General features: G+C 32.8%; 1 protein-coding gene across 1 annotated transcript; it reads left to right on the top strand.

Moving 5' to 3' along the window:
• The first annotated feature begins 513 nt into the window (after positions 1–513).
• On the top strand, positions 514–3,941 carry LOC131157745 (methylesterase 17). Its single transcript, XM_058112095.1, has 4 exons — positions 514–965; positions 2,343–2,483; positions 2,971–3,105; positions 3,189–3,941. The coding sequence occupies exons 1-4, from the start codon at positions 585–587 to the stop codon at positions 3,516–3,518; spliced, it is 987 nt and encodes a 328-aa protein (XP_057968078.1). The 5' UTR covers positions 514–584; the 3' UTR covers positions 3,519–3,941.
• The last annotated feature ends 9,664 nt before the right edge of the window (positions 3,942–13,605 follow it).

Below are 13,605 nucleotides of genomic sequence, written 5' to 3'. Positions count from 1 at the left end.
CAAATGCATCCATGATGTTCCCCAAAATCATGGATTTGGAATATATAAATCAAAATTATGGTGGCTAAAATTTTTCGTTCTTATAACTTTGACTAAAAATTATTCTATTTGTTCTATTATGTTAAAAAAAAATTCTGAATGCGGTGCTAATTCTGGTCAGTCACTTTAAAAATTTTAATGATTTTTTTGGAGATGGATAAGCAACAAACTACTATTGGAGAATATGAATGCAACCATGATCTATACCAAACATTTTTTAGAGAATATAAATGCTAAAATATACAATAATTATGCTAATAAAATTTTCACAGTCAAAGTCCCGTATTATGAGGAACTGTTTGACACGTATATAAATAAGTTATATATTTGCTAGCCATTTAATTAGTCCATTTACATTTTTATTTTTTTATTTAAAGAGTCTTAAGATATATCATCATTATAAATTTAAATTATTAAATATCCCGTACATAACACGGGTCTCAACTACTACATATAATGGTATTTGTTGGTGGGTTGCTGGGTAGGTGGAGCCGTGGAGGTGCGTTTGATGATTAGAGCAGAGCGTTGGGTGGTGTGATGATACCATGATGAGAAGGAGACAGGAGGAGGCCGCCGGCGTACAGCAGCAGGAGGAGGAAGAAGAAGAGAGCGTTGGGTGGTGTAGTGATGATACCATGACGGGGAGGAGACAGGAGGAGGCCGCCGGCGTAGTACAACAGCAGGAAGAAGAAGAAGAAGAAGAAAAGAAAAAGTATGATCACTTTGTGATGGTACATGGGATAGGAGGGGGAGGATGGTGCTGGTACAAGGTGAGGTGCATGCTGGAGAAGTCAGGGTGCAGGGTCTCCTGCGTGGACCTCAAATCCTCCGGCATCGATCCTTCCCGCCCCGACTGCGTTCTCTCTTTTTCCGATTACAACCAGCCCCTCCTCCACTTCATCTCTGCTTTGCCCCAACACCAACAGGTACCTACCACCCATTCATTACTTAATTACTTAATCACGACCTTACTCACTCACTCCTGTATTAATTTACCTATTTTATTCCTTTCCTACTCCATGCCCTATCAAGCTAGCCACCACCTTCCTTAATTATTTATATATATATATATATATATATTTGTGTATGTATGTGATAGGTACGTAGAACATAATTATTAAAGGGAAATGGTTACCTAGCTAGATAATTAAAATGAAGATGATATAAATATATATAATAATATATTTACATTATATCATTAAGTAAATATATCATATATACAGTAAAAATAATTAAAGTCTAATTCTACATAAAGTCATTAAGTAGTGAATACCATTAAAGTCTTTAAATAATTATATCATATATATACAGTAAAAATAAAATTAAGTCCCAAACCTACTTGAGATCCTTCAATCCAATGAAAACAGATTAAGTAGTGAATACTAGAATCCACTATTTAGTGTATACTCAATATTGTATGGGAGGGTATGATGATAAGACCATGTTGTCCCTATTGAAAAATCTAATTTTTCTCGTATATATAGTATAATACTCATAAAGTAGTAGATAAATTAATTAAAGTATGTTTGGTATTGTTACTGTTTTTTATTTTTTGTTCCCGTTTCTGCATAGTGGGAAAAAAATAATTATAAAAGCATGCTTATTTATGTTGTTAGTTTTTTATTTCTGTTATTGATTTTCAAGTCAAAACTTTTAATATTCAAAAATAGATTTTTAATTAAATTATTTATTTTATACAATTTAAAATAAAAATCAAAAGTAAATGATCATGTGAATTTAAATATAATTAAAATAAATAAATATATTTTAAAAAATAATAATAATAATAATAATAATAAAACCAATCATAAAATACTCTTACTATTTTTCAATTGACATGTCTAATAAAATTTTTATTGTAAAGTAAAATTTGAAAGTAGAATAATGAATTAAAGTAATTATACTAAAATTTATTTTAAATATAGTAATTTTTTAATGTAATATCATTTGTAGTTTTATCATTTTAATCATATTTGTATAATATTTTGATTTAAAGATGAAAATGAGAATGTTTAATTAATTTTTAAATTTGTATTAGTTTTATAAATGATATCCAAACTGGGTGTTAGTTTCTAATTTTTAATTTCTATTTATAGTTTTTAGTTTTCGTTTCTCTAACTTTTGACAGTAATGTTAAACGACTTCCCTGTGAGCTAGGTTTAAGTATAAATTTTGAAAGTAATATTAACACTTTTTTTTTTTTTTTTGAAGTACGTGTATATGTATAATTAATTATTAATTTTTATTATACATTCATGCATACAACTGATGGATTGATGGAGAGTGGTGGTGCGCTGGTGCAGGTAATATTGGTGGGGCACAGCGCCGGTGGTCTGAGCGTCACGGAGGCCACCTACAAGTTCCCGCACAAAATCAGGTTAGCCGTGTACGTCGGAGCCACCATGCTCCGTTCCGGTTTATCCACACCTCAAGATCTTACAGACGTAAGTACCCTCTCTTCCACCCCATCCCTCCTCCCTACTTATTAACATGTACTTTAAATTATCTACTTAATTAATTCTTATTTATTTTGAATTAGAGCATAAATTTCAACGTTGAGTTTTAATTTGTTTTAATTTAAGCAAAATTTAATATAATTTTATAAGACAATATTTATATAAATTTAGACGAAAAAAATACTAACATTTCCTATTTGATAAAAAGACAATATAGAATATACAATATAAGCAATGTCATGCATTCCCCCTAACCCCCCAAGGAAAAAAAAATTGAATGCAAAGAAGCAAAACATCCATTCAATGTAGATTACACGCAGATGTTTTGGGCAAATTTATATAAACTAAACAAAGAAACAGGATAGATAAAAACCAAACTTTTGTGTTTGGGTGGGTGGGGGGGGGGGGGGGGGCGGGGGGGTGGGGAATTAAAGAAGGATTTTGACGTGGAAACGGATTCTGAGAAAATGGGCAGGGGGCGCCTGATTTATCCGAACATGGGGATGTGTACGAATTAGGATATGGACTGGGAGCTGATCGACCCCCAACCAGTGCCATTGTGAAGAAAGAATTCCATCGCAAACTCATATACGGCATGAGCCCTCAGGAGGTAATCCTAATTAATTTGCCTTCGAATTTTTAATCAAGTATATATAATCAAGAACAGGAACTGATAGCGGTGAGGATGATCAGGATTTGACTTTGGCGGGGATGCTGCTACGGCCAGGGCCGGTGCTGGCAATACGGAGCGCTCGGTTTAGGACGTCCAAGGAGGAGGAGGAGGAGGAGGAGAAGGAGGAGGAGGAGGAGGCGGAGGTGGACACTGTGCCGCGAGTGTACATAAAGACGAGTAATGATATGGTGCTGAAACCGGAGCAGCAGGATGCGATGATAAGGAGGTGGCCTCCATCACGTGTGTATGTGCTGGAAAGCGACCACAGCCCCTTTTTCTCCTCCCCCAACCATCTTTCCCGCATCCTTCTTCAAGCTGCTGCTGCTGCTGCTGCTGCTTCACTCTCATGACCACCCACCCAAACACAGTTCCTGCCTCAAGGTTGATCACCATCACCCATCTTTTTCAAGCATTTCCATTTCCTAGCAGTGCTTTCGCTTTGCGTAGCTCGTGTACTTCTCTCTCAGCATCCTCAAACTCCTCCGTTGCCATTGCTCTTGCCAGTACGGCAGTACTCTTCTTCATCCCCAATCGGATATAAACGCTGGTCCTGCGCGCTTCGCTGCCACGACAGCATCAATTGCCAAAAGCTTCGTATCATACTGCAAAAAATAAATTGATAATAAACAGCTCTCTCTCTCTCTCTCATGTTCACCGCTTTCCTTGAATAAGGGATGTTTTAATTTTGCTTTTGTTTGTTTTCTTAATGTTAAATATGCGATAATTTGATCTTATTTTTAGTAAATTTATAATTAAAAAAATAGACACATAAACATGCCGAGGAAAGATCTCCTATATAATTTATCTATATATATATATATATATATATATATATATATATATATATATATGCACACATACATACACTAGCAAAGACCCATGCTACGCATTTTGTGCACAGAATTTAATTATTTAAGTATGCAACTATTTATAGGCTTGCAACATTCTTCATGCATTTCAAATATTTTTAAAAACAATTTTTTATATAAACCTTTAGTATTGACTGCTTTTAAAAAGAATAATTTTTAAAGTTTTGAAATTACTCAATAAATTAGAAAACAATAGATGGAACAAGTTTCAGTTGTGTAGAAAATACAGAGTCTTAATTAAATTACGTCTTTTAAAAATTGGTTCCTTTTACATACCAAAATATATTTTGATTCTAAATTTTCACCTATTGTAGAATATATTAGATTCGAATTTTCTATTAATAAAGACCCTCATGTTATGTTGGGAAATCTGAGTTTAAACTTTTATTGTTAACTTTTTATATGTTGCCAAAATAATAAATAAAAATAATAATGATAAAGACTCAAGTGTCATGAAATAATCCCAGTGTTATATTTGTAATCTACAATACTGTATGGAATATTTCTAAAACACAAAATTATACTAAATCATCAAGGCAAAAATAAAAATAAAAATAAAAATAAAAATAAAATAAATGACTACTGAAAAAATGTCAAGTGTTACAATTAAACATGCATGCATTATTTAATAAACCAAAAGAGAGGATAAACCCAAAATTTATTTTAAAAATAAAAAAGATAAATAAACAAGATAATGTTGGACCATACATGGTGTTGCTACCAAAAACTGGATGGTTGATGTGGACTAATATCTAACCGCGACCACCTGTAAGGAATCAAATAAGAAAGACTTGGAAGACCCGAGACTTATTTCGGGGGATTACTTTGATGCTTAAGTTAGGCGTGATAGGTTTAGATTGCAACAGAAAGAAAGAAGTGGAAGAGAATATTAAGATGTTTGTTTTGTCTGCGGATGTCCCTTTTATAGTTGGGGATGACATGCCTCTATTAAATTTGGCATTTATTCGCTATTTCGATGGTTGAGGTTTCATCTTGGTTTAATGGTAATAATTGGAGGTTAATTGTCGGAAAATTTGAAGGATAGGAATGAAAGAAAAATCACGGACTATATAGCACAAAGAATAAAATTTATTTAATTTTTTGGAACAAAAGTCAAATTTTAGAATTAATAATATATTAAATAACTTCCATATGATACATATCAAATTTAATTTGAATTTTATTCTTAAAATTCTCACTTTATCTCTCCATATCTCGACAAGCTGTTGATTTTTCACCCCTTAATCAAAGTTTCTCAGCCACCGACAATTGTGCTTCTTAGTTGACCCTTCCCCACACACTCTTTCTCACTCACACACAATACACAATACCCAAAAACAAATTTCCTCGGCCTTTTCCCTCATTACAAAAAAAATTTTCTTAAAAGATATTGGTAATTTATTCTAGAAAATCTCCAAGAAAATTTGGTATTAAATTCAACTCCTACCATATCAAAATACCAAACCTTTTCATTATAAAACTATCATTCAAATTTCATCAAACACGAATGCATGGAGCTCCGAGAACAATTAGTATTTATTGGTAATTTATTCTTGAAATCTCCAAGAAAATTTTGTATTCAACTGATATTTTATTCTACAAATTTTTTTGGGTTGGTATTGTTTTTTAATATCAATAGAACAATTTCTATTGATTTGGTAATATTGGTATTTACATGAATATTAGCTTACTTTCTTTGTCCTAATATTTATGTTCATTTACTTTTGCAAATTTCTGGCTGATCGATGTATTTTATCGTTCAATCCTTCCCATTAGTATTCTTCGGATTATTATGAGTTTATGCTTTACGGAGGAATCAACATAGTGGTTATTGCTATGTTTAAATGAATACCTAATGGTTTTATTTGGTTTTGAGTTATTTTCTTTGTTTCTTTGAGATTAGCAAAAGGTTTACAAACACAGTTGAATAAGAAAATGCCTCCAAACTGTTTGTAAAAATGCAGGGATCATAATCCTAACTCTAGACTCGTGCAATTAATTCTCAAAATTAAATAGTTTGCTTTGAATTCCCCCTCTACTGAATATCTACTCTTCTTCTTTATTTTGTTTTTGTCCCACTTGTGTATGTTGGATGAATATAAAAGGAAATTAGAAACTTCTTCTCTGCAAGCTTCTTTAATTTTAGTGAACTACTGCTATCACTTTTGAGTCATATTGTTGCAAAATGTCTTTTTTTTTTTTTCAGTTGATTGGCCTTGTTCAACCTATTGTCTCTAACATTTTTGTGCAATATCTAATGTTTTCCAGGTCAAGATCTAGAAAAATCATTGAGAATATTCACTCCTAATTCAAAATTCAAATAGAGGTGAGCTCTTGTTATGTCTTCCCAAAATTTCTTGACATAGTAATGAAATATAGGTACTATTTTTTAAGTTGGTTTCTTCTTATGTGTCATGGGTTGTGCTCAAATAATGTCATCACTAGGGACTGCCTTTCTTCATTTTGTTCTTTTGAATTTCTTCTTTCCCTATCTATGATGCATTGCTCTTTTTCATTACTGAGTTCATTGAGAGCAATTTTGAATTCAAGAAGAGAGATATCAATGGAATGAAGTGGAGTAAAAGATGTGTTTTTTTTTTTAACCCTTCCAGCATTCCCAATGGCAATGGAACATTTTCTAATAGATGATAACTTACTGGGCCCTTCCTTAGGTTAGATGGCTACCAGTTGGAAATGGAATTAAAATAGCACATCATAAATTTTTCAAAAGTGAATATGTTTTTGATTTTATTATTAAGAGGAAGAAAGTCAAAGATTTGCACCTATCCATGAGAGATAATCACACTACTAAAAAAATAGACCTTTAGTGACAAAAAAAAATCGTCACTAATGATAGGGAACCATCGCTATTACTTATTAGTAACGACCCAATGATAGTTCTGAATTAGCAACTATAACTATTGTTTCAACTGCATATTAGTGACGAATCAAACAACCATCATTAATACTAAACTATTAGTGACGAATGAAAACCTTCACTAGTAGTGACCGTTACTAAAACTCATATTACTTTGAATTGAAAATTTGTCACAACTACTTAGATTTTAGTGACGAATACAAATTAATCACTAAAAACCTACCCCTTAGTGACGGATCTGGGGCTGTAACTATTAGTCTTGTCATTAACTTTTAGTGACGATTTTCAATCCATCATTAATAGTCCTTTCTTGTCTTTTAGTGACAAAAATAAATTGTCACTATTGGCCTTACTTGCAGTAACGAATCCCTATCCGTCACTATTAGTCTTGGAGAATTAAAATTTTATTTAAAAAAAATCAAGCGTTCCTGTGAAAACTCGATAATTACATGTTTATCACACTTCATATTCAACCATAATTATGAGTTAATTGCTATAATCATTAAGAAAATGAAAAATATATACATAAGAACTATTCGATCAATGTTTAGAGTGTACGTATATATCATAAATATGACACGTTAACATAACAAAAACACAAAGAACCAAAATACTGTGCATCATCATCATTATTATTGACATTGTCGTCATCGTCATCGTTATCGTCATCATCATCATCATCATCATCATCATTATACACATCGAAGACCCTAAAAAATAATAATTATAGAATAAATTAGTATAAAATTTTAGAATAATATAAGTATAAATTAATTGATAGCAAAAATGATTACTACTTAGTTAATTATAAGTATCTAACTTTGATTTTAAGTGTCCATCTTTAAATTCAGGATGAATTTTTAGCAACCTTCAGCACCAACATGTCTAGTTCAATGTCATGGACGTATTGGAACTAATCCTACTCAATTTGGACCTCATATGCCTGATTTCGACACTTGAGTTCATTATTGAACTAAGTCCGTAAATTATGAAACTAAGTTTGCTTCTAAGCATCTAATTTTCAACTAGAGATGAGTTTTTAGACACCGTCCACTCCAGCAGATCTACTTTAATGTCACGAACATGTTGGAACTAACCCTACTCAATTTGGACCTCGTATGCCCGATTTGGACACTCGATTTCCAAAATAAACTAAGTACGTAAATTATAAAACGCATTTTTCTTCTAAGCATCTAATTTTCAACTGGAGAAGAGTTTTTAGGTACAGTCAGCTCTAATACATCCACTTCAATGTCATGGACGTGTTGGAACTGACTCGACTAAGTTTGGATCTCGTATTCCCAATTTGGACACTTGCACTTTGAAATTAACTAGGTACCTAAACTATGAGACTCATCTTACTTCTAAGTGTCTAATTTTCAACTAAAGAGGAGTTTTCGGGCACCATCAATTTCGGCACATCTAGTTCAATGTCATGGATATGTTGGAATTGACCCTGTCATGACCCGAAAATCTATATCAATTTTTTTTATAAAATAAACTGCAAAACATAACAATATGATACTCCTGTTTAATTTGATATAACATCTCAGGCCCTAAGTGAGCACTAAGAAAACCTGATTATATTACACACCTATGCAGCGGAAAAACATAAAATTGTCCATCCATATAAATAATACTACAATTTTAGTAATTCATCCCAATCATACACACATATATACACATCACCTCAGTACCATCTACTCAAAAATACTATCTCCTGTATACACTTACCCAGCAAATAGGGTAGTGTACTCGCCTTCTCTATCTGCGAGCCTGATTAGCTTGCCTAACTGGATCACTTGAAAAATATTAAGTCATTGGGATGAGACAACGCTCAGTAAGAGGAAATATGCTATTACTAGTGTATGACGACTGAGTTTCATAAATACTATACTGATAATATATGATACTGTAAAAGCTGGTAAAACAATATACAATATAACTTTCATCTATCATAGTTTAAGGTATAACTATATTATCTGAGTTTTCTACTTTTCATACTTCTAGTATCATATTATATTTATTGATATTCTGTAAATCTATATACGTATACATAACTGAGATGTTTACACTGAAAAATAGTACGTCATGATTTAACCCTCCATGATAAGGTTGTGCGGCTCATAAGCGGGACTTAACCCTGGTTGGCCTACCAAGTAAGTCAACTGTAACTCTACCAAAGATTAGCCTGGCCAAACTGCAACCTCTCCTAGGCACGGAACTGATAACTACCTTGTCAAACAAGCCACCTCAACCCAGTCTTTTGGGGAGCCTGCAAACCCCCCAGACATGGTTGACGGAACCCTTCCACACACTATCTAAGATGTGTGGCTGCACTCTGATCTTGTAATAGCAACGGTACCGTACTCTGATAACTGAATATTTACTAAACTGATTCATCAGGGTCTGATACTATATACTACTGATATACATAATTATCTTGTTGTTTCATCATGATTCCAAAACAACCATAACACTGAAAGCTAATACTGAATATACTGTAATATTTGTATTGTGTAAACTATAATACCACAGTGTTATGAAAAATAACTATAACACCAGAAACTTATATGAAAATATTGTGTTATTTGAGCTATATAAACTGTAATAACATAGTGTTATGGCTTTAGTATTTTGAAAAATTATGGTAATCTACATATGCTGTAAAATATCTATCTGTATAAACACTGTAATTCATACTCTTGTAAAATCTAACAAAACATATCTCTATATACTAATATAAATGATATCAATATGAAAATTGTATTGTTTCTGCACTGATCTGATAAGGTCTCATGCGACACAACTACATAAATAAATATCTCATATACTGATATTGTATTTTCTGATATACAAATAATTTTTGAACTAAATAATAATAATCTGAAAAACATATAATTTATTAATAAATATTCTAACATTCCTAACATAACATATTTCCCTTACCTAACTGACTGAGAGGCTCGCTTCCAACTCTATTCTCACGCTCACAACATACCATCCCCAAAATTCTAAAATAATGCATATAATCCTATTTTCAATAAATCAACTAAATTTCCCGAACCTTTATACTCGTAATTTTCTAAACTATAATTAACCTGAGCTAATGGAAAAATATCCACAGGGGTCCTCAAACCATGCTTGCAGGGTCCCAAAACACCCTATCCCTGAAAATATAATACCATAATTTTATTCTACAAAACTCCAGTAGATTCTCATATAATACAAAATCTGGACTCAAGTAAGCCTGCTAATATTGAGAATACCTGAATAATCTACTTACCCTGATTTTGGGATGATGCCCAAGTTTTCTGATTACGCGCTTAAATTACGTAATTAGGTGTTTTAATTCATGCATTAAAGGTTATATTTTTAATTAAAAGCCTAATTACTCTCAATATTTTAACATTATGTTCTATTTATAATATTTGGGTTTTATTGAGTAATTTATGAATTTTTGGTATTTTTTATCACAGAGCAATTATTTGAAGCAAAAATCAATACTATTTCTTATTTTGGGCGTAACTTTCTCGTTCGAACTCTGATCGAGACAATTCAAAATTTTAGAGAAAGCTGAGGGAGTGCTCTACAACTTTGGTGTTTTGAGATTTGAGAGATACGGGCTTTAGGAGGGTCAAACTCGGGCTTGTTTGCTGGGAAACAAAAAAGGAAAAAAAAAATGAGAAACAAGAAAAGAGAAGAAAAGAAAAAAAAATTGTGATTTGACCCAGCCATGCAGTCGGGTCCTCTTGCATTGGGCGTATAGGGTTTTGGGGGGCTTTTATTTATTTTGCTTTTCCAACAACCTCACAGGGTATTTCTTCTTTTTTCCTTTCAATTTATCTTAACTCTTTTCTAGTCTCTTCTTTTCCTTTCTCTTCTCTCTCTTCTCTCCTCTCTTCCCCCTTGCTTCTCCCTTTCTCTTCCCCTCCCTATCTGCTGCAATTCCCTGCAACCCGAAGCCTTCCTCTTCCTTGTGAGCTGCTACCGACTACAACTCCTTCTCCATCTACTGCTATGTACCACTGCTGCTGCCTGAAAACCACCCTAGCCGAAGTTGTTGTGCTGCCTAGCCGAAGCCTCTCACCCCTACGACTGCTGCTGCTACTCTATTCTTCAGCACACGACCAGCTTCCTGCTCCACACAGCTGCTCCAGCTTCCTACTCCACGGGCCATCTTGCTCTCTCTCTCTCTCTCTCTCTCTCTCTCTCTCTCTCTCTCTCTCTCTCTCTCTCTCTCTATTCTTGTTTTTAAATACTTGAATGAAAATTGTTAATTTTTATAAGAATTTCAATTAAAGTTTTAAGCTTTTAAATTCATGTTGGGTTATTATTATTAAAGTTTATTTATTTACTTTCTTTTCTTATTTAATATTATTGTTAGAAGTTAATCTCTGCTTCGTTTATTTTTCATTGTTAAAGTTTGGCTTGATCTCTAAAGAAAAAAAATCTTCTTTAGAAATTAAATTTTGTTAGGTTCTATTTAAATTAAGTTTGTTTAATCAAAGTGCAAATTTTTATCGTGTTTATTTTATTGTTTAGTTGTTAAGAATTAATTTTGGTTTACATTCTTGATCGCATTAAAATTGGTTTTTGTTTGAATTTGTGATTGATCGAGTTTTTAATTGCGTGCTTAAGTTTTTGCTTAAAGTCATCATCTTTAGTTTTTTTCGAAGTTCAAACGTGGATTTTAATTCTTGACTGGCTCATTAAGCGTAGGATTCTCGTTTTTCGTTGTTAAATTTAGTGCATGTTAGGATTCATAGATTAAATTTCATGTTACTTTAATTCGTCAAAAGAAATCTCAAACATCCTTGAAAACCTGAATCTGAACTGTGTTCTGTAAAAATTTATTTTCTTATTTTCTTTGGGATTACATGAAATTTGGAATCAGATTGTCTTCCCTGAGGAGACAATCTGGCCTTTAAGCTGATTATTACACGACTAAACTTCTATATTTTAGATAGCTTCCAAGCTACTCATTTTTCTAGTGATTCATTGCCCCAATCAACAATCTGTTCCAGCAAACTTGTAAAGAAACTCCCTAGGATCAACATAGCGGCTTCTGATCTTCGAACTGGGGAGTAACGGGGCGCGAAATGTAATGCCTCAGCCCTTTATACGACCCCATAGTGCTACTACACCTATTTAATACACATGTCTCTGTATGAACATACATGTAACACCCGCCCTTATTGATATCTAATCTCATGCACAATGGAAAACATAAACATCGATATGGAATCTAATAGACAAAGTTAGAGTTTCTATCTGTATCCTCAAATATATACAATCGTACTTAAAACATAATTTGTTCTTACAAATCCCAAAAAAAATATTCTGAACTAAGTCTGTTACATATACAAAACACTTATGTAAGTTAAACACAATACGACCCTTCAAGTCCTTCTATCCACTAGGACCGACGTCCTGCAGGACCTGAAAGAAAGGTTGTATGTTGGGGCGACCATACATATTCAAACCAGTAGAAAGTAGTTACATATATATAGCATATTCTCAATACTATAATATAAGAGATATATAGACATAAGTCCTGTAATAGATGGTTTAGCATCATAACAAGCGAGAGTTCCCAAGGTTAGGGTAAAGTACAAGCTCATAAACTGTACAATCCCTCTGCCCGGTACTCAAACATGTGACTTTACCCATTTTAGTTTTTAAATCATAAATATGCTTATTTAGAACACGGTCCAGCTGAAAAACGATAATAACAAATGCCAACACTACCCCTTGGCTCTGGTTGTGCAATTTACTATAGTCCGACTAGAACCACCTGGTCCATTAATCTACCAGTGGCACACTCCAAATCTAGCCAACTATCTCAATACCTACACGGAAAACCAGATGTGTGGTGGCACTATATCTAGAATATAGCAATAGAACCGTGCATAAGCTTTTTAAGGCTTCATATAACGTTAAGCTTTTTAAGGCTCTCTTATAACGGTGAGCTTTTTAAAGCCCTCATATGACAGTGAGCTTTTCAAGGCTCTGATAGTAACAAACTGCGGTTTCAAATATCATATATTCAATTTATGATAAAAAGAATTAACTTGTTTCACATTCATAAATCACCTATACAATTCCAGTATTTTCATAAACTCATTTATTCATACTGTGGTATAGACTGGTGCACACATTCTCGGTTTAACTCTTTTCACATACAAAGCTCGGTATATAAGCGGCACCTTTTTTCCATATTTTCATATAGCAAAATGGAACTTTAGTTCCTATAGTTCATATACGTATTTAAACAGATTCACATATTCCATTTCATATCATATGTCACACTCGTTTGGTCAAAATCCACTATATAGTATATAACTCGAAAAATAGCATTTACACAAAAAATAAGGGGTTCAAGCATTTCCTTCATTAAGATTAATACAAATAAAGAAGTTTTGAAAAGTTTGGAGATCATACGCCAAAACCCTCATTTTTACCGAAACCGTAAAATTGGCATTTTTATCCAGCAAAACTTTGCAAATAAGCAATCAATACGTACGTATAAACATAAGCTAACTTTTTAGCGGTTTAGTTCTAAAAAGACTAACGTAAACAAATCCCCTTACCTATATCTGAATTTCAAAACACGAAACTATATGGCTTCCAAAACATCAAATCGAGTTCTCAGAACATATAAATCGAAGAACAATACTTTAATACAAT

This window comes from Malania oleifera, chromosome 6 (genome assembly GCF_029873635.1).
Source record: "Malania oleifera isolate guangnan ecotype guangnan chromosome 6, ASM2987363v1, whole genome shotgun sequence".
NCBI classification, from domain to species: Eukaryota; Viridiplantae; Streptophyta; class Magnoliopsida; order Santalales; family Ximeniaceae; genus Malania; species Malania oleifera.
The sequence above is the reverse complement of the archived record's forward strand: the minus strand, read 5'-3'. Positions and strand labels throughout refer to the sequence as shown.

Bases quoted from the DNA above. Each gene is read 5' to 3' on its own strand.
- LOC131157745 (XM_058112095.1), top strand. From the start codon at position 585: ATGATGAGAAGGAGACAGGAGGAGGCCGCCGGCGTACAGCAGCAGGAG. The intron at 2,484-2,970 runs GTAAGTACCCTC...GAAAATGGGCAG, and splicing joins CACCTCAAGATCTTACAGAC to GGGGCGCCTGATTTATCCGA. The intron at 3,106-3,188 runs GTAATCCTAATT...GAGGATGATCAG, and splicing joins ACGGCATGAGCCCTCAGGAG to GATTTGACTTTGGCGGGGAT.